The sequence below is a fragment of the Falco cherrug genome, chromosome 8 (genome assembly GCF_023634085.1).
Source record: "Falco cherrug isolate bFalChe1 chromosome 8, bFalChe1.pri, whole genome shotgun sequence".
In the NCBI taxonomy this organism is placed as follows: domain Eukaryota; kingdom Metazoa; phylum Chordata; class Aves; order Falconiformes; family Falconidae; genus Falco; species Falco cherrug.
In genome coordinates this window covers 22,762,171-22,783,984 of record NC_073704.1, presented here as the reverse complement: position 1 = coordinate 22,783,984, position 21,814 = coordinate 22,762,171, and the positions used below count along the sequence as shown (strand labels likewise).

Genomic DNA, 21,814 nt, shown 5'->3' with positions numbered 1-21,814 from the left:
CTCCCACATAATGATCAGCTTATCCTCCCTGCCCTCCCTCAATAGTCACACCCAGCACGGATCATGAACTCTGAAGAGATTAAAACTGTGTATTTTATTAACTCGAGAGAAGACTAAATAGACCGAAGCATTCTTCCTGCTGGAACTGTCACCATGTGAAAAACATTCAATATTCACAGGACCTCATATCAATTCTGAGCAGGACTCTGAAGCCAGTACTGGAGGCAGAGGGCCACCTTGTCTGCTATTCAATTCCCAGAATTGCTTTACATTAAAGATAAGCATCAGTATACTCAGCTCAACAAAGGAGCAGTTTACTACACAGTTAATGGGTAGTAGTAACTTAAGTATTCCTTGGCCTTCCGGTGGACTAAATGTTGAAAGGTGCTGGTAACAAGAATATGTTACTAATCCTAAAGCTAATGACTACAAGTAGCTGTAAAAGAATGAAGATTCCCATCATAAGGATGGATTTTAAGCAGACGGATAAGCACGCCCTGAAATCTAAATTCTGTCAAATTGCCATGAAGTACATGAAGGCAGCTTATATTTAATTGTTTTTCTTTACAGAATGAAGGTACTGCATAGACTTATATCATCAGACACACTGCTGGTGAGACTGGGAATTAAAAAGCAAACCAAACAGCCAATTCACATTTCAGTAACTGGCAGCATTAGCATTTAGTTGAGTTATAAATTTGCAATCCAACTGAAAACCTCCAAAAGATGTTATTCCAGCCCAGTTGGCTGTTTTGTCTTTTTTTCCAAGTTTTACATAAAATATTCTTTAATAGGAAAAAAAAACCAACCTTAGAATGAATACGACTAATACACTCCACTATTCCTGAACATAAATTGTGAGACTAGTTAAAAAAAACCTAACAACAAGTAGTAAGCGTGAACAAAGACTGATGCAACGAGACAGGTTACTAACCTCAGCCACTACTATTTCAGTGAAAGTGTTCAGTGCTCGTTCAACACTTGATTTTTGTTTGGTTGCCATGAGACAATAATTTTCCATGATTCGCAGTTGGACGTGACCCTGAATGGTCTGAGGCTTGAGTTCTTTCAGAAGATTTTCTGCTGTTCTTACAGCCAACTGCACAGACTCCTGCTTCTCTGTTGAATTACTGTTATCAGAAAGAAAGTGTTCATAAAAGCTTACTTTTTAATATACACCAGATTAATTACAAGTTAGTATCAATTCCATACTAAAAGTATACCAACTTGTACAAATGGCTCCGTTACAGTCATTCAACATTAATTCTCTTCTGTGACAACAGCAATTCCAACCTAATAAGCTGTTTTTACCACTGCAAGTGACCAGGATTTCCAGATAGCGTCTTCTATATTTTCTGCTTCAGACTGACTCATTACAGTCTAGGATGGTCTCTCACAATACATTAAGTCAAATATTCAAAGCATTAGATAAGCTTGAAATTCTAGCAGCTTAAATTTAGGCACATTATTAAGGGGAGGCAGAGGAAGGGGATGACAGAACCACCCAAGCAGTATTTATTTCATATATAACTTACCCTATGTCAGCATCCAGATTTTCAAAGACTTCACCACCCACTGTTTCATTATCTGGGTTCAGACAAATCTCAATCATGTTGTAGACTGCATTCTGTCCCCAGTCACTGTCCTTCCGAGCTTTATTAAAATGCCGTAGTGCATCATTTGGTTCACCTGTATACCTAGATGGAGAATTACAATATTTAAAGCTAGGCAAGTAAAATTTGCTGCCCCAAATCCCACCCAAATGCCAAGAAGAAACCCAAGTATTTAAAAAAAGATTACACACACTGATAAACAGCATACATACTATTGAGAGGAACTTGGTTTTGCAGACTGAAACCAGTCTGATAAATTTAGCAAGAATATCCCTTTTAACCAGCAGGAAATACGAAAGATGTATCTGAGACAGATAAAATAGCTTCATTTCAAAGAGGAGCTCATTGGAAAGTATTTCAGAAGAGAAAAGGAGACCTTTCCTAAGATCCTAGTACCTCAAGTAGAGTAGCACTGTATTACTTCTTGCTTACTTATCACACTACAGATAGCACCTTTGAATGATAATGGATGACAAGAAAGCTAATTTAAATACGGACTACATAAATATATCTTAACTATAATTGCAAGTACCAAAGATAAAGTCCTTTGCAGTAGTGAAATCCTGGTTCAAGCTTTGTTCTGGAAGAATGTTTTTCAGCCATTAAAAGAAATCTTGGGACTTCTTCTAGTTTCCCAGCTCTTCTTAATAGGTCAATTAATCGCGACAGGGTTGCATAGTTATCTGAGTATATAAATAATTAGATCATTGTAATTCTAGTTATTTGCTGTATGAATAGCTTAAAAAATAAAGATCTCTGCTTGTTTTGTTCACATACATAAGCTGTATATGGTGTAATACACAAGGCATATTACACAGTAAGCACAGATCAAGCATGAAGCTATCAAGTGGTACTTGCAGTACTGCTATAAGAGCCTGTATAAAGAGAAGTACACTTCACTTTCCAAAGCATTCAAACAAAAATATTCGCTGTACTCTCATGACTTCTTTCACAAAGTCCACTAGAAAGCTTTACATTCATTAATGTACTATTTTAATCGATTTTAGTAACTTTCTCCCTGGTCAAAATTTGCAAATTGCTAGGAGAAACTGATTCTTGTCTGTGGTAAGTTTCCTTTATTAATTTTGAAATGAAATGCTAGCTTTGTGTTCATGCACTTGATATCTTAAACACAAGAAAAAGCGTTTTACAGTCACAAGTAAATAACACCCTAGCTATATTTGGCTCGAGGCAAACAACGCACATTACATTGCAGTGAAGTAAATTACTGCATCTACAAGAAAAAAATTTCTCATCTTCTCCTCCAATAGCTTTATGTTTTTACATACAGTAAGGGTCTTTGGTTTTCGTATCTATTACATCATAAATAGCATATTTTGTTGTTAATCATGCAATGATATTTATCCTTCCACCTCATTAGAACTATGTATCAGAAAGAATTAAAAATACCGCTGCTAAATATTCACCTGGCTTGCGTTCTAGGAGCTGTTGGAAATGAAAGATAGCTTGTTCATAATCTTGCTTCCTGAACATGAGATCAGCCATCATCTACAATATTGACCAATTTAGAGGAAACAAAACAAAATACTTTTAGTCGTGGTTTTATAATGAACACTAGTTCTGCAAAGTGGGGAACTGAAACTATAGGTTTAAAATGCTGCAGGAATTGCACGAGAAGTAAACTGAGTTGGTTTTTTCATTACTCTGGAAAACAAACTCTCTCTATACAGACAGAATAATAACGAGCAGGTACAGGCTCATAACTCAATTGTTCACCTAAGGTAGAAACTGTAAGAAATAAACACTTTGATGGAGGTTTAAAATGTGTTTGGCTTTACTTGTATAGCTTTACTGCTAATTTATTTCCCATAAATGCAGATTAAGCACATAGAAAAACAAAGTTAGTTTAAAGTTAGGGGAAAAGAAAGATGATAGCCCACTTCAGCAGTAGAAGTAAACCAAATTATTTCATTTCAGTTTCTCTCCACTGAGAGGTAGCTAGTAAACAGTAAATTTACTAACAATATATTAAAAGTGCCATTACCCCTGTTCTTCCACCATAATAGGATAAATTCCAGATATTAGACTGCTGTGAGAAAATAGCTTATTCCAATCTTAAAATCATTTTGCTCCTAATGTGTTAAAGCAGAAGTTGTCAGCGTACTGAGCTGTCTTTTAAGCTAAGTAGTATACGAATCCTGTATGGAGAATCTGCACTGTGATTGGAAATGGTTAAGTAGGAATACGATGTAAGGATGTAAAACCACCATAAGTACATAGTTCTTTTCTTCTGGAGTTTTTTTTTTTTAGATACTTGCTTTAATATTACTGTGCTGGAAAAATAACTTCTTCCCTGACCGTTAGTCAATTGTTAATAAAACATGCGTTAAGCCATGCTTTATCAGTATTACAACTACTACTTTCAAAGATACATTTTTGCATTGAGATAGAACAAAGGGTACAACAGCTAGAAATTTAATATTGAATCATTACCCAGCATAAACAGAAAAACATCTTGTTGCAATGGATTTTTCACATGTTTTTTTGAAATCACAAGCTGCAGGCCTTCTTAAAAGTAGTATTTTATGGATCCATCACACTGCAGAGACACAAACTTCAGAAAACTTCTGATACAGCATTAGTATAACACCACATACCATGGTTGCTGCTTCATTATCTTGGTCGTTCTTCAGTAGTAAGGAGCACTGATGTTGACAGGCATCAGTATCATCTTGTGCAAGATATAAACGTGCAAGTTCCAACATTGCCTGTATATTAAAATATTTAACTATATGTAATTCAAAGACCAAGAAAGCTAGCTCAGTTCTACAAGTATCAACCTGATATTTCAGAGCCTCAGGAAAAATTTACTTCCCTTCTAAAGAGAGCTTTCTCTGCTGTTTCCTGTGGACTCTTGGTCAAGTAATTTGATTCATTTCCATTCCCTCACCTTTAAAACAGAGAAAACTTTTCTTCTTGAGAGAGATATTCTGGAGGTACATTGAAAACAGAGCTGCTCAGATAGTTTTGCTCTGAAGATTACAGTATTTTGGTAAGAATAACTTGGAAAAAAAAAATGCAAGTAGTTTAAAATTCATTGACAGAAGCAAATACCTTATTAACATTCACCAATTAGCATTGGAATATAAGGAAATTCCAGCAGAAACTGTTTTCTTATTTGCATTTCCAAACCTACCACATTAAGACTGTGTGTGGATCCATTTCTGAAAAGCAATCGTGGAATAAATATTAACAAACTGAAATCTACATAAGCATGCATCCTTAAGGCTGAAGTCCCATCAGAGACTATTCTGAATAAAAGGCCACAGAAAAGTTTATGAACACAAGTTGCCACAGATTTAATCAAGTTCCCATTGAAGCAAATGGGAGTTAAACCAATCACAAAGTAAAATTAGCAGTAGAAAAAACAGTAAGCAATGACACTCCCACTTAGTTTTACATGGTGTTTTGATTTTGTTTTCAGAAAGGAGATTTTTATAACTGTACTGCAATTCTCTCTCTGGTTACACTTGTGAAAGGCACTTCTAAATCAAAATAGTGTTTTGAACATCCTGTTCAGAATATGAAGGCTACTTGCATAATATTTAACAACTGTTTTCTTCCTACTTCCTGTTATTTACATATTCAAACATATACTATATAATTATGAAACAGAAAAGCAGGTGGGTAAGCTTTGAAATGATATGGAGATAGCATCCATGTAAAAATTTTAATTATGAAAGTTTTCTTCAAGCCACTGTTCTTATGTGCATCACATAGTGGAAGACCAAAAGGCAGCCTGTTAGTCAAGGAACCCTTCCTGCCCCGGGGCAAGTCAGAGAAGAATGCTGGTTAAACTGGACTTCTATACTAGATTCTACTGACTGGAAGTGGTCTCTGAATTTTCAACTCCACCCCAAAAAATGATACTGTAAAATGATGTGCTTAATGCAGTCTGTGATCCAGTTCAAGTCTGCATCTGCAAACTGCACTGCCTCTTACACGTCAGAGAAATGAGGTTGGGTATTACCTACCAGATTTGACTATGTAAAACGAAACAACAAAACATAAAACTCTTATGACATGGACTGCAATATCCTCACATTTAGCTGAATAATTCATTTAATGCAACATTTCAAAGCTGGTTTGGGTTACTTTAGCTAGAATACAGGGGACTTTGTTCTGATAAAACAAGGTACAAAGCTTCAGAGGAATTTCCAATACTTCCATATATAGTTTTAAGGAAAACAGATTCTGTGAAGAGATCAAAAAATATGCAGATGTTTAACAGCTCAAAGTTATATTTTGTAGTCTAAAATAATTAAATTCTAACCTTGTGGTAGCAATGTTTTTAAAAACAAAGGGAAGAAAACAAGTTGAAATCTACTGAAACTATAGAAATGAATGAGATGACTCATACTAGTTGTGGGTAACCAAAAGTATTTTGCTATTCAGTACTCTAAGCAGAGAAAAAGTTCTTAATCAGAAATTTAGTCTTAGATTTTCTAAGATGTTATTGTATTCTGTATTGTTAGTGAAATAGGATTAAAATAAGAGTCTCCAGTAAGTGCATCTAACAGTACAATTCAGTACAAATGTCAGCACACAGCATTATCCTGCAACAATGGGAAACTCTCAATAGGATGATTTTTAGCAGGAATTGAAGGGAAATGTCATGCTGGTATTTCAGTACTAGTGTGAAAGAAAAAAACCAACCCCAAACGATAAAGGGTTTGACACTGAATTACTGGGATGGCATACCACAAAAGCCATAGCTCTACCAGAACTATGACAGGCAGTCTCCTGGGTATTAACAGTAGAATGGGGAAGTCACTCTCTTTAGAAGGTTTTAAGGATGTTTATTCCTCTCCCAAATTATTTTTCTCCATCATCATTTTGACAAGATGCCTTGAGGAATACCTGTCTCAAAGATGCTGAAGTTGTAGCTTTAGGAAGGACCTAGACTCTTGAAACCTCAAAACACAAATTCAAGTATTAAAACCAGGCAATATGTGGATAATTTAGCAGCTGGTGAATCTAATAGCTGTGCAAGAAGCAGCAGCAAACTAAGAAGTCTTCACATACACCTAAACATACAACATACATGCTAGAAAATCATAGAAATCTGACAAAAGTTATACTTGTTTGTTTTTAATCTAAAAAACCCACTGAAGTTGACACAATTTTGGTGCTCATTATAAATTTCTTAGCCTTTCACTTCTCCCTCTCTTATCTCCAAAACCCAAGGCTGTGAAAGAGGAGGAGGAGGAGGAAGGGATAAAATAAGCTCAAATTTACCAGCATTTATCAACAGGCAGATTTTTGGGAAAGAGATAGTGTAGTGAAGAAAGCAGCAGTGCAAAAATCACAGCTCAAAACCAGCAAGATTTTGTGACTAAAATCAGAATTCTTCTAAGTCCAGTATAAAAGTCTAAAACTGCTGAAACAGACACAGAAGAGAAAGAAATTGTCTGAACTGACCAAAATCACTGGCACTTCATTCCAGAGGACAAGCAGCAAGGAAGACTGTTTCAATCTCCAGTACTACCATGCTGTAACTTACACACCCTCAAATGGTACATGAGGACAGGCTCACTATATGATCTAACAGTCATCTCTTGAGTGCATGCAGTCCCACTTGAATCAGGAGTTTGTGTAAGAGAGAAATCAGCAGTACATACAACTATTTTATCATTATAAGCAATGAAAAGGAGAGAGTTCAAGGTTCTCTGTATATCATAATGCAGAAATAATTGCAAATCTACACTGTGGATAATTGGAAAACTGTATTGCTAGATACGAAAATTGAATGGAAAAAACAATGCAAAATAGTCCAAGGGAGAACTGACCTTGTTATCAGTTTCACAGTGAACAAGAGCTTCTTTGTAAAATTTAATTGCTTTTTCATAGTTTCGCTGGGCTGTAGAATGTTTTGCAATCTCAGCACAAATTTCAGCCGCTAACTGTTTCTGTGCAGGAACTGCATCCAGCTGTTCTACTTGAGCCCGTTTAAGCACTCTGGCTTGTAATTCTCGAGCCTCGTGTGGGGGAAGGAGTGAACAGTCAAAAATTTTCAAAGAAATGAGTTATATATAATCTACTTTAATGTAATTAAAATTTAAAAGGTTCTATAAAGACACTATGTATTTTATAGATGAATCCCCTCAAATAATAAAGTCTCTGCTATAAAAAAAAAATAAAAAAAAAAAATCAATGATAGCAAACAAAACAGTCCCCCCCCAATATCTCTCCCCCAACCACCTGTCTCAAACTGTCTTGCTTCCACAAAATTCACATTAAAAACATGCTGAATAGCACTCTAGTGTTCCAACACTTTCAAGATGGAATCCCACGCTTTTTCTAAAATACTCCTTATGAGAATTGCATGCCAATCCAATACTGTATAATTCACACCTTGTAGAACATAACTTTGAGATGATCATACATACAGCATTTTGTGAAATATAAGGAACAGAACATTAAAGCAAAAAGCTGGGGAGGGATCCAGTTTACGCCCTGTGTGCTTGGACAAAAGGGTGGTGTGAACATATTTATTTAATACTCCATTTAAGGAATATTTAGGTCGAATACATCCATCTGACAAAAGATGCCACATTTTTATCGATCTAAATTTTTCCCATGTTTATTTATAACTAACATCCTCCCCAATTCAAATGGTTATGTTCCAATTTATAACCATTAGCAGAGTTCTAATCACAAAAAATGCTGGTACAAGATATCACTGAACAAAGTGCATAATTTACATAATTTACTTTTCTTGTTGGTCAGAAGATGCTACCAAGGCTTACTGCTCCTGTAACAGAGTGGAAGTATAATGGAAGAATGTATTGACCTAACCTGTTGTCAACCTTTGTTTTAGAAGAAAGCATCTTCTAAAATCACTAGTGTCCAACTCTGCTCTTTCAAGCATCAGTCAGTGATAATACTCAAGTCCGGAATGTATAGATCTTATTCTTGTTATTTAAAATAAACAGTGATACAACAAAGCGACAGGTAGCCAAAGAACAATCTGGCACAGCTTTCAATGAGCGCTGTTCAATGCTGACCTAAAGATATGTAACCTAGCTGTCCCCATGGTTAATTTTGGTTTTGCCTGCTGTGCTAAAACTATGCTCCACACACAAATGAAGGCATAGTACAAATGCAGGCTTCCAGTAAAAGCCTGCACTCTTATCTAGAATTCAAGTAACACTGCTTACAAAAAGCTTAGACTTTCTAACCAGTTACGTTCTTTACATTTTGCACCAGCCACTGGTGCTTTATCCCCACCACGTATTCGTTTTCCTCATTCACAAGCATATTATCGTTAGCATCTGGGATAAACGTGAGGACATTGCAAGCTTTCATAGGGTTTTTTGTTTTCCCCTTTACCTGTTGTAATGAAACAACAGCTTCATCAATCTTCTCCATTTTGCTGTAAATTTTTGCCAGAAGCACCTGGTAACGTCCATCTTCCATCAGAGAAGACAATTCATTAACTGTAAGAATTACATTAAACAAACATTATTCTTGTAATAACTGATCCTGGTAAAGTTAAATTAAAGATGAAGCTCTCCACATACTCCAGGCAAGAACTTAAACTAAAAGTTTACTGCTCAGTCTTATGCATTTAGGATTGTGATTTGACTTGGTGTGTTGTTAGTGGACAGAGCAAACATTACAACCTACAAACAGAGTGAGATTTAAGCCCAGAGACATGAAAGATGCAAAAGGAATTTTTAAAAAAAGAAAACAAAGACGACGACTACCTAAACTATTTGCATTCTCAGAAACATGAGAAAACTTTTGATTTAAGTGGACAGGAAATAAAGCCACTCCTGACACTTCTTGTCTAAATCCTCCTCAAAGTCAATGAAAAATGTCCAAATGGATTCTGAGTGCTACTGTACACCCAAAAAGCATAGGATTATTTGATGAAATTTCTAGTCAGACCTCAAACTACCTTTCTTTTGCTAGAGTCAGGAACAGACATTAATATAGTTAACTAAGTATTTCAGTACCTACTCAAAAAGTAGCAAGCCACTTTTGAATAATGGTTAAAATATATATGCATAAAATGAAATTTGAAGAATACAAGTTCTCCCTGGCTTGTATCCATTTAAATCTATTGATAAAGTGGTATCTTAAGCACAGTTCCACATTAACACATACAAGCCACCAAAAATCCATGTTTTCTAAAATCATGTTTTATCTTTATTAAATCTTAAAAAATTATATTGAGCTGTACTATTAGCAAACTGTCTTCAAAGTGCTGACATGGTTTTCTAAATCAGAGATTAGGCCACGCAGCCAACTGTGTGAGATCATTCCTTCCAGTACATTTCCTATATTTCATTTTTCTTTAACAAGCAAAGGATATTTTAGCATTTCTAAAAAAAATATTAAATCATTCAGTAATTTTCCCAATTGTCCTGGTTTCACCTCCAGCCAGCAACTAAGTACCACGCAGCCACTTGCAAACTTCACCCAGTGAAAGCGAGCTATAACCTCTACTCTGCCACCAAAGGGATTGAGAGAAATGCATTAGCAATTGCAGCATACCACTTTGCTGCCTTTGACTCCAGCTGATACTGAAGTTCTAGCATGTCTGTCCAGCATGGCAGCTAAATGTGAAGACATTGCCATCTAGGATACTGGGTAGCATTTATCACCTAAACCACCATTCCCTAACAGCAGGAATGACTCATCTAATCATGACAAATCCAGAATCAGAATCGTTTGGTAGCAGAGAAGAGAAAGAACCTTGTGTGGAGCTCTGCTGTTATATTTACTGACTTCATCTATCACAGATCTTCCAAGTTTAGAAGTCTTGGCAAAAGCACCTTTAAATGTAAGTGAAGTTTATATCAGAATGCCTTTCTCATTTATCACTTAATGGTTTCCTGTGTTTTAAAGTTCAATAAAAAGTTTATACGGAATTGGTTTATTCCTTAGAATCACATAGAAAACACAAACAACAGTAGAAATTGTGTAATTTGTAAATTAGTAGCATTCCTACCAGGCTCATGATCTAAAGCTTGCTGAAGTATTTTTTCTGCCCTTTCATACTGCTTCAGTTTCATTAAAAGCTCAGCCAAATCATACCAAAGGAAATTCTGTTGACCACTTTTCAATGTAGCCTCATAAAAACCAATTGCCTAAAAAAAAAGAAAGAAAAAAAACCATCAAAAAACCTATTATTTAAAGACAAACCTTAAAGACAACAGCCTTGCTACTTAGGTATTTAATGACATGCTGCTTAGAATTTTCCCTGCTTTCTTAATTTCTCTTGTAACCAAAACATTCCTAATAAATACTGTATTAAAAAGATGTTATTTAGTTACAAGTTGAGGCTTCCAAAAATGTAATGGCAAATAAAAGATAAACAGAATAACTAGAACCCACGTTCTCATAAACATGCATTTACATAGCCTAACCATGTGATCACTTTCTATCTTTAACAGGATCACTGCCAATCATATTTCATATACTGAGCTGCTTGTAATACTGACCTAAACAGAAGCAAGGGAAAATCCTAGCATTGCAAACACCTAACAGCATTTGGACGCACACTCCAGTAGTTTGAGGTTGCCCAAATAAAATCATTAGCTCCTGCAAGTTTCCCCCAAACATTTTCTTCTGGCTTTCCTACAACAAGAAGTTAAAAGCCTCTATTACCATTCCCCAGTGTTGAGGCTAGGAGATGTAACAAGACTGGGTCAATGGGACTTAATTAAACATGGTTTTGAGCGCAGACCCAAAACGACAAACTGCAAGTCACCAGGACAACAATTCACCAGGCTTGTATTCACCAATGTGTAACTGTGCCTTTGGCCAGATACTTTGGAACGGAGTCTAAACTTACTTTCAGGATAAAAAGTCTGTTTAGCACTTTAGAGTGAAATGCTTCAGCTACCCACTTGAAAACAAAATCAGGTGAAGCCCATGTATTGACAATAACGAATACAACACTTGATTAGCCTAATAGAGTACTTATAGAATACCTGTGAATAGTTATGTGTTTTGATTAGGGCTTTTCCAATTTTACTTGCTACAGCTGGATCATTTGGATTTTTCTTCAAAGCCTGCTTGTAGACTTCTATGGCTTCATCAGGCTTCAACATAAAAAGACAGAAAAACAGAAGTCAAAGATTAAGATTAAAAGTGTATGAAAAAACCAAAATCTGGTAACACCTCCAGGAATGACTGCCAAGTACTGCTGGTTGATGAGCTACACCACTTCTGAGAGAAGAATGGTCACTATGAAACAAAGTAGTATAAAGCCCATGGAAATTTACATTCCCATGCTAAAACAGAATGTGGAAAGAATTTGGCAAACAAATGAGTTTGAATTAATCAGATTCTTTTTCCACTGAAATTTCTCTACTATTTTCACTAGTTAAACTCAGGCAAGCTTATTAACTTTGTTGAATGATCATCCATTTCTCTCTAGCCATGTTACAGCACATCTAAAATTCCCTTTTGCGTTATAATTCCTCACCAAGGAAAAAAACTAGGCACAAACATTAACAAGGAAACAACCATTAATCGCCTACAGATCCCCAAACTAGTAGTCTAAAGTATTAGTTGTGTGTCCTAACTCAATCTATTCTTTCAAAACATGAATTTAAATGTGTATCCTTCAGATTCCTACGTTCACTTGACTACACTGTCTTCTACAAGTATTTAAGATTTCCAGTGCCATCAAGAAAGCAAAGGATGTCAGAGATTTATAGAAATTTAATAATTTAAAAATGTTATATACAACTTTCAACATGAGAACTGTTACCTAAGCTTCAGAACTCCTCTAAACATCTCCAGCTTCCCAAATTTAATTTAGCATGCTCTTTAGATTTTTGTTAAGTCTCACGGCTTGGTGTTCTTTTAGATGAAATTCCCTTAACTTTCAGCCAGTCAGTTACTAGAAGAAATGCATTTTCAACAGCTTTTTCTTTCAACTTTAACAGTTACATTGTAGCCAGTAATGTTGGTATTTTTACATCCTAAAGCAGTTTGTTTGCCAACTACCAATCAATAACAGCCAGCATGCTACATTGTTTCTACTTGCTAGAATCAACAAACATTCTACTTGCTAGAATCAACATTCCATTCCCCTCTAGCAAGCACTTACCTCTTGAATACTCATGTATGCATCACCAAGAAGAAGCAAAGTGTAAGCACTCGGCCGTTTTTCTACTAGGTCTCTGGAAACAGAAGACAGAACCTTGCTCAATATTTAACATGTCAATATGGGTATCTAAAGAACAACAAACAGGGCACAATAAGTTTATCCTCTGAGGATTTTGGGTTTTATTTCTGAAAACAAACCAAAAAAATCTGAGATATTTCCAAAATAGGACTTCCAATTACCATCTTAAATGTTAATAAAACTTACTCAAATTTGTTATGTCACTAAATACTTCTGACTTACTGTAATAGAAAGGGAAAACATGAGCTCACCATGCTACCATTAAACATCTAGGAAAATACATATACATCACAAACTTTTACCTATAGCAGCCAGCATACAACTTCTTATCTTTCCTGTACTGAAGATAAATATCTGCCATTTTTTCTTTAGCTTGTACAAAGTAAGGCTGTTCTGGTGTAATATTTCGGAGCATAGTCAGGGCTTGTTCAATATCTCCTTGAGCAATTGACAGATCTGCATTTGCAATCACAACTCTTAGCTCCTCAGGAGTTCCAGAAAATTCATTAATGGCATCTTGCAGTATTATAGCAGCTTCATGCTGCAAGTAATAAAACCAATAGAATTAATGTATTTCCTGTTGTTGAACAGCCAAAAATAAAGACATCATAAGGAAATTAATGTCTGGAGGCATTACACAAAAAAACCAAAACACCCACAAAACCCCCCAACCCACAGTATCCATTTGTTTTGCTAAAACATTGAAAATGTTCTCCCTCCTTCTTGATTCTGTTAATAACATTTATGCAATATGAACTACCAGAAAAAGTTTTAGTAAAGAAAATATTTGCATTACATATATACAAGAAGATGCTCAAAATTCAACTGGACAATGCCTTTAGCACCTTTGTCTAACAGGTCCTGCTTTGAGCAGGATGATCTCCAGGGGTCACTTCCAAGTAAACAATTTTATGGTTTCTCTTATATTCTTATACATACACAGTGTCCTACTGTTTATTAAGAAACAGCTGATAGTAAGGATGCTGCTACACGAAGATAAGAATGCAATCCAAAAACATTTCCAACAGCATTCTGACAGCAAAACAAGAATCTACATACTAGCAAGTGAACATCAACAGTACCTCCTCAAAATGAAAAGGGGTTTTGTAGATTCAAAGTTGAACAGCTGCAAGTAGGTGTTGGTTTGTTTTGGGGTTTTTTTCTGAACCATTTAAGGTACAAGCTGTCAAGTCAGATATTAACATCTCGGAAATTTTACCAAGCAACTCCTCTTGGTAAAAAGAAGTGATAGTTTTCTATTCTGAACTGATGAGAATAGACACTTTGTCAAGGGGAAAAAGAAATTGTTACCAGGTATGTATTACATCTTAGCAAGTTTGCCATCTTACCGGTTCTCCATTCAAACGATGAGCTTCTACTAACTCTAGGAAGACAGACACACGATCACTTGCATCAATTTCAATTCTTTTTCCTTTAGTTTTTGAGGAAGACGTAGATTTTCTCATTCCAGGCAAATTCTTTGCCATCTGTAAGGTCTTAATAGCTTCTGATAATTCTCCCATCTTCTTCTGGGTTTGGGCCTTAATTAAGTGATAAACAGGATGTTCTCTCACCTAAAAAAAAAGGCGAGAGAAGGAGTTTCCAAATTTTACTTTATGCATAGCATTCGAACCATCCTGAAAGTAGATTTTTTGTATTTTTTTTTTAATATTGACCTTGGTTCCTTCTTTCCTCCAAATATATCTGATTTCATTATCAGTAATTTACTTATGAAAATAAAACGTTGATAAGAGAAATTAACTATGTACGAAGTTGCAAGCACCTCTGCGTCTCCTAACTAGGTAGTTAATCTTCAGCTTTCATGCATCACTTGGAGGACGGAACCAAGATGGGAGCATGCTTAGAAACTGGCAGGTTGTCACTTTTCAGCAAAGGTCTGTCAAGAGACTTGGCACAACTCCAGACCTAATGAGTGCTGTGTAGAGTGTTCCCAACTCAGTGTTAATACTACATAAAGTTCCACTGATGTCAACAAATCAAAAATCCCATACTGAAATATATTACCCCCAAGAAATAAAACCCTGTGAGGACCACTGCAAAACAGTGGAAGTTTTCTAATACAGCACATAATTTACCAAATTAGCTCTTGAAGGGACAGAAAAGATGGACAAAAATGTAACATTAATGAAATAGGGCACAGCATATTGCTACCCTCTTAACATTTAGCATGCTTAAAGCAGCATGAGTTGTCCAGAGGTAACTACAGACCCATTTTGATCCCCTCAAGCATCCCTGTGTATCTTCATTAACATTTATACATCTGTGCAGGAAGTCCAGAAACAATACTGGATCAAATCTTCCAAGTCCTTCTATGTTGGCTTTTAAATTGCAAGGTTAGTCTGGAAATACAAGTTCCGTTTATATAACATGTTTTTCATATTTATGTAAGGATTTGAGAAAAAGCTATAATTTCTTTCTTTTGGTTTCAAAACAATTTCAATATGTTGTATTAACGTATTAATTTTGTCCTGATGGTCACTTCTTTGATAAATATTCAGTTACCATGTTCATACAATCATTTAAGCTTGTAGTGGAAGAGTCATAAGTAGTACAGTTTAAAAATTACTATATACGAAAACATATAGCTTCAGACTGACAGAATGAAATGGCTTCATTCTTTTGTCCAACTCACTTCAAAGTTGTAGCTCAGACAAAGTTCCAAGGATTGAGAACATAGTTTAGTATTGTTTTGAGCCAAATACACCTGGGCCATCAGTAAGTGTGCATCTGCATAAGCAGGATTCCTTTCAAGACAGTAATGTAGATTACTATGGGCTGCTTCAATATCCCCTAGGAAGTTAAAAAAGGTAAAGTGAAAAAGTAGTTGATGTGAAACACAGAGGTTAAATATAGAGTGTTTATTAATTATTCACCAATTTAATAATTCGGGATTTTTTAAATAAATGCAAGCATTTAGTGAATAAACTCATATACAAAGTATTATATGGCTATGAAATTAATTCAAAACCAGGTCAAAGTGAAGATATTTTCCTGTTCTATATGTCAATCAGTCAATAAATAACCTTTTTTGGAAGCAACAGATAAAAACCCCATACATTTATGTGCCTGTACAATTAAAATATGCTCATATAAATCACAAATATAGGTACTGCAAGTGTTCTTCACTTCGCTGTAATGCAGTGTTCTGCAGTGAAAGATAAATGTAATGATTTAAAAGTGTGAAACTAATTTTTTATATTAAAGAAGCTAGACAGGTGGATAGCTAATCATTCATGCAACTATTACCTGATAAGTATTTCACTTTTGCAATTAAAAAAACAGCTTGTTGAAGACCAGGCACAGTTTTTACCACAGTTTCAAGAACAGAAGCACAGTGCTTGAGAATTGGTGAAGACGACTGCCCAGGACTTGCAGGCTACAGGTAAAACAAACACACCACCAAAACCAATAAACCGCAAAACAAACAAACAAACGCAACAACCTCAGTAGACAGGTTTTGGACTTAGATTTCATTTTAAGTCTAAGTTTCACTTTAAACTTAAATGAGCAATAGCAAAGCAGTGTTATTTTCTTCAGCCCAAAAAGCTAAAAGCTATCATTGTGAAGAAATACAAAAAAATGTTTTAAATTTATGGGGGCAACTTCTTTTTACCAGAAGGAAAACAGGACAGCTTCATGGACTTCACAGATGATAAAACAGTTCAGACCTGACATACACTGAAGAGTCAGTCCATAAACATTTGGTCACATATTCTGAATTACCACGCCAACCCATCCAACACAAATGGTAAAATGAACTAAATTTCAAGAGAGCTAAAGATGGAACAAATGAGCAAAAAGACGAGAAGGAAAGGGTCTGGTCCTGCCCCTCCCACCCTTACTTCATGCCACAGAACATATCCATACTGCTAAAACCAAACTGAAAATAGCAGCTGAGAAATAGCTACTTTCATGTAAACTGCTAGGACAATGTACCACATTTCAGTTGCTCATTATCAGAAACACTGTTCATTTCCATTACTTTAGCTAGTTGCTGACTATTACATATAAAAAGGAAAAGGCAACCTAAAGATCCTTCTGTTCAAGGCTAACACTTCCACAGGACCCATGCCCTGGGGAAGCAGTGATCCTCTACTACCAAACTAGAAGCCTCCACCACCTGGCTAAACTCCTCACTTTTTAATACTACCAAATGCTTTTTTTGCATTAAAATGAGAATGAAACTTCAGGAAAAGCCTATCTTTTCTTCTACAAATATTTATGTGGACAATAGTTCAGGAAAAAAAAAAAAAACCACCAGTTTTCATCCCAAATAAAGAACTACCATTGGCATTAAGTACTTCTGGAATATCCTCCAGGGAAATCTTCAGCTAAGACACTACCTCATAGAATGACACTCCTTATTTATCTCCATCTGTGACACAAAAGTGTTATTGCTACTGGGACAGAACATAACAATGGATAACTACTTGTTTGCTGCTAGATTTTAAAATACATAAACATATACATATTGTACATAAACAAATACTTAAGGGAAAGGTCTATAATCAGACTAGAAATCTACTAAGGACAGGATACCAAAAGTCAGCTCCCAGCTATTTCAGAAGAATAATCTATTTAAAGAAGACACTATTTAAAGAAACTTTAAATGTGTTTCTTCTGCTTTAGAGATGTCAGGTCCCCATACAATTCAAGTTCTGCACGTCTCTGTTGCCAAAACTAGCACAAGCAAATCCAGTCACAGAATATAAGCAATCTAAGTGAGTGAGATTTTTGTTTGGAATGAGTAATAACAACATTAAAAAAAAGGAGTATTCCACTGATTTTTAACCAACACACAAAAAAAACTGAAACGAAGAAAGGTCATGTGTAGACTGAAAAGATACCCTGAGCTGACAAAAATACTTCAAGAATAGGATTGTCAGTGTGAACATCCTAGTTTCATATTGAGATAGCCCTAGTCACTGTATTGTTACAGTTTCCTGATCAAAAGAGAAACTAAAAATTTAAAAATACACACACAGTGCATTAAACAAATATCTCAGGTTTCTTCGGGTGACATTTCAACTTGCTCACTTCACAGAAGATATCTTTTCATAGTTATTTTGATTAAATAGTGGTACAATATCTTAAACCACACTTTTACTTCAAATAAATACATATTTTTTAAGAGGGGATATTTTCTAAATTTTTGCTTCATGATTAACTGATCTCAAAATGAAATGCAAGAGTAATTTCCATTTTCAGACAGACATGCTCTACAGCTGCTTACCTGTGCTGGGCAAAAATTAAGATATTCTCTAATGATTTCTAGCAAGAAATCAGGGTTTAGTTTTTCAAAATATTCTATACCAAGAGGAAAACCATGCAAAGATGAAAAGTGAGCATCCAGAACATCATTCAATAAGGCAATAACTTCTTCTTGTCTCTTCTGTTTTTTCATAGCTAGGACTGCACGCAAGAAAGGTAATTCCTACAGAGGAAAAAAAGAAAAACAGTAAAACATCCTCCATATTCCAGATACATTTATCTGTTACTTATATAATACCAAACAGTTATTAGTGTTAGCCATTTCTTCTTTATATTTAGGCATACTGTAACGCATTTAGTATGTTCACTGTAAATGACATTGATGATCATTGTATCAATTATTTGTGCAAGAAGCACAAAATCCTGAAAATAATTAGTATTCCTTCCTTCTTAATGTTTCAAAAACTTATCTTCAGAGTTAAAGCACTGCAGAAAGGCAAAGATGTTTTTGCTCTGCAAGCAAACAGCCCTGTGTTAGGCAACATCTTAACTTAAGACTGATAGGAAGAAAACCTGAAATTTAGATTTAATGGTATTCCATTAAGAATGCTCTGCTCAGGTGACTGAAATATAGAAGATGAAGTAGCTAGTAGACCACAATTCAGATTATGATCAAAGTATTTTAATGAAGGAAGATGTCTCCTACCCCAGACTTCCCAATGGACTGTTGAATTTCATTAAGAAACTCCAACTGATGTTCTGCATCTTCCAATTGCCCTTGTATTAGCTGACAACGGATAATTCCTGTAATATATTTAAACAATTTATTGCAGAAAACAAAGCAAAGATTGCTTTGTTTTCTAGAATTAATTTTTTCTCTCCTCAACCTCTTCATAAAGCGGTGATACGAGAAGAAAGAATAGACCAAGACATGGTAATGCAGATTTTATGTACTTAGAAATACCTAGGATAGATGATACACAACTGAGAGATTAATATACACAATACTATAAAGCAGTTTCGTGGAAAGATCTCATCCCTTAAATTACAAAGTTTAAACCAGTAAATCTTCAACTGGTTCTAGTCTAAGTAGAAGCATCACAAAGTTTGGTTTCTAAGTTCAGAACAAATGGTGAAATAAAATTAAATACACACACACACACAAACCACTCCTACCACCTAATTTTTTCTTATTGTTTAAGGCAATCGCACAGTTAAGGAGAAAAAAAACAAACACTGGAAAATCTGTGAAGCAAGTATGCCATATTTACACTCCACTGTCTTGACAGCAATTGGACTTCATAAAAATATATTTATTTTTTTACCAAAGAACATAACATGTCTGTCAAAACTATCACACATTTAGACTTGTTTCTCAATCTTATTTAGACACCTGTGTAGCCATGGACAGCTTGTTTTATCAGCTGCCACTGAATTTTTTATTTTTGTAGTGCTTAAGAGTTCTCTAGTTCTTAGATACCACAGAGGTGAAATAAAATCAAAAAATAAAAAAAATACAGCCACATCTCTCTCCTTATCATTACTTGGAGAGTTCTAATTTAAAAGAGAAGAGTTTCACTTTTCAAAAGACAGATCCAGTGTGGAGAAGCTGTTGCTACAAGGAAGACAGCGTAACATGAAGCAGGAAGTCCAGTCCAATACTTGTGTTCTTAACAGTTCCAGATTTTCCTAGTAGCAGTAGTAGGAAGACGTGATCAAAAAAGCATCGTCTGTGTCTTAAGACCAGTAAAATCCCAAAGAAAGCATAAAACCTTACCAGTTAGTGCAGAAACACTTGTTTCATCAAGCGTCATAGCAGTCTTGTACCATTTCAAAGCTTCTTTCACTTTCCCTTGTAAAATCATTTGGTAGCCAAGTTCAGTTGCAAATTCTGCATTGTCAGATGCCAAATCAGATGCTCTTTCAACTAAGGTTTGTGTATGTTGAAGGATGAGCTGGTTCCGGCCACACTAATGGCAAGAATAATCTTTAAAACTTAAGTTTCTCTTATTCACTTCAAAAAACACACTGAGCACTACTGTAGTAGCTGAGATAACATCTCATACAGGACTAATATAATCTATAGTAATTCTATACAAATTGTGACATTAAAGTGGGCTGGATTCAAACATAAATATACATACAATACCACACAATAAGGAATAGTTGATAGTAGCTTTAAATGCTTCCTTAGAACAATTCTGATAAGTACAAAGATTAAAGAAACCTTCAGTTTTAAGGCTGTTGGATTAACCTTGTCACTTTCCTACATAAAGAATATGGTTGGTGGACATTTGAGTGTATTGTCATTGGAAACCTGTTTCTCATTCAAAAGCAAGCAGTAAAAACATTTTTGGAATGAGATGGCTTAAGTATTGTAATTCATACTTAATGTAAAATTTTAAAACCGTAGCTACCAAAGGTTACACAAGGTAATCTATTTCAATTGTCTGCAATCTTCTACTTTTTAGTAGACATTTAACATCTGTCTACTAGAAAATAAAGCAAAACCCAGGATATATAGATAATTGTGTGCTCTTAAGAAAAAAAGCATACTCACTGTTCTACTGAAAGCTAAAGCCATTTTACAGAAGAGCTGTGAATTGCGTGGTTCTAATCTGTCCAATGCTTTAATTAGGTCTTCCAGTCTTGCTGAAGCCTTGGAGAAAAAGGAGTAACGTAAGTAACAGAAATAGCAGATTAGGAGAATTTAATAGTTTTCACTAAAAACTAGTCACACCTTTTACTGTGCAATAATATCCTGAAATTCAAACTCAGAAGTTTTCAGGGGTAGGAGTTAAGATTTATTCTGGCATTCCTAGAAAAATGCTTTGGAAATAGTGAAGTGACAAAGTAGATCACGTGCCCTCTATACGTGCTCTAGAAAAAGTGAAAGGCTTGAACTGAATCTGATATAATGGAAGACTCCCAATAAAGCAAGACAGTCTGAGGAATCAGACCTGTCAATCTTGTTTGCGCTTCAGTGCGATACAGACACACAGGCTCAAAACCAACACAGTTCCAGATGCTGAGAATTTTAACATCACAGTTTCTCAAACCATCTAAGGTATTTTAGGCATTTCTGGCATTACAATAATAAGGTACCTGTTTTTTTTTTTAATGCAACTTTAGAAGTAGACACCTGAATCATGTTTAAATATCATCAGGTTTTTAAATTTTTTCTAGACATGGGTCTTACTCATATGTGACCCCAGAATTTTGTTTACACCCTACCATGTGCAGCAAATTCGTTTGTGGTAGGCTTTATTGAACTGGAGTCTGCAATTGTTATTGCTTCTCCATATTTCCTATGATTGTGCGTAAATAAGGCTTAAATTTGATTATATATAAACTAATGACTACAGAGTTCTTTGCAATAACTAAAAATGTGTTAAGCAACTTAAAATACCTTTGCTTTTATAACTTTAAAAACATCTACAAAGCACTCAGAACATTTCTTTTTCTGGTAAGTCTCCACTTAAATTATACCAGCATTTTTGCATAATGAGAAAAAGATATTTAAAAATATGTAATGATTCCATGACAATTTTGATAAAGTGTTTTAAAGTTTCCTGAAAAACAGCACAAGCACCATACGTACAAAAATACATGTATATATCTTTGAGGAGAAAAGGATCTTGGGAGTAAGTTAAATGGAATTCTTCAAGCTAAAAATCCCCCTAGTAATTATCAAAAAAGGATGAACAAAGCACAGGTTATGCAACCTAACATAGCAGACTGTTGTTGACTACGACCCCCTTCCAAAAATTTATCACCATGAGACCCTCAGTATTTCCCT

At 35.2% G+C, this 21,814-nt stretch overlaps 1 protein-coding gene across 5 annotated transcripts in view; it reads right to left on the bottom strand.

Moving 5' to 3' along the window:
- Positions 1-21,814, bottom strand: part of TTC21B (tetratricopeptide repeat domain 21B) — a 38,160-nt gene that overhangs the window by 8,012 nt on the left and 8,334 nt on the right. For all 5 annotated transcript variants that reach the window (XM_055717784.1, XM_055717781.1, XM_055717783.1 and 2 more), the window contains 18 exons: positions 20,576-20,674; positions 19,793-19,985; positions 18,722-18,819; positions 18,038-18,238; positions 16,051-16,180; positions 15,437-15,594; positions 14,133-14,357; positions 13,086-13,324; positions 12,706-12,778; positions 11,579-11,689; positions 10,594-10,732; positions 8,967-9,073; positions 7,424-7,612; positions 4,232-4,342; positions 3,041-3,122; positions 2,146-2,296; positions 1,536-1,697; positions 935-1,130 (listed from right to left, as the gene is read on the bottom strand). In XM_055717784.1, the coding sequence (XP_055573759.1) occupies positions 935-1,130; positions 1,536-1,697; positions 2,146-2,296; positions 3,041-3,122; positions 4,232-4,342; positions 7,424-7,612; positions 8,967-9,073; positions 10,594-10,732; positions 11,579-11,689; positions 12,706-12,778; positions 13,086-13,324; positions 14,133-14,357; positions 15,437-15,594; positions 16,051-16,180; positions 18,038-18,238; positions 18,722-18,819; positions 19,793-19,985; positions 20,576-20,674 (2,664 nt within the window). The remainder of the gene's footprint in view (positions 1-934; positions 1,131-1,535; positions 1,698-2,145; positions 2,297-3,040; positions 3,123-4,231; positions 4,343-7,423; positions 7,613-8,966; positions 9,074-10,593; positions 10,733-11,578; positions 11,690-12,705; positions 12,779-13,085; positions 13,325-14,132; positions 14,358-15,436; positions 15,595-16,050; positions 16,181-18,037; positions 18,239-18,721; positions 18,820-19,792; positions 19,986-20,575; positions 20,675-21,814) is intronic.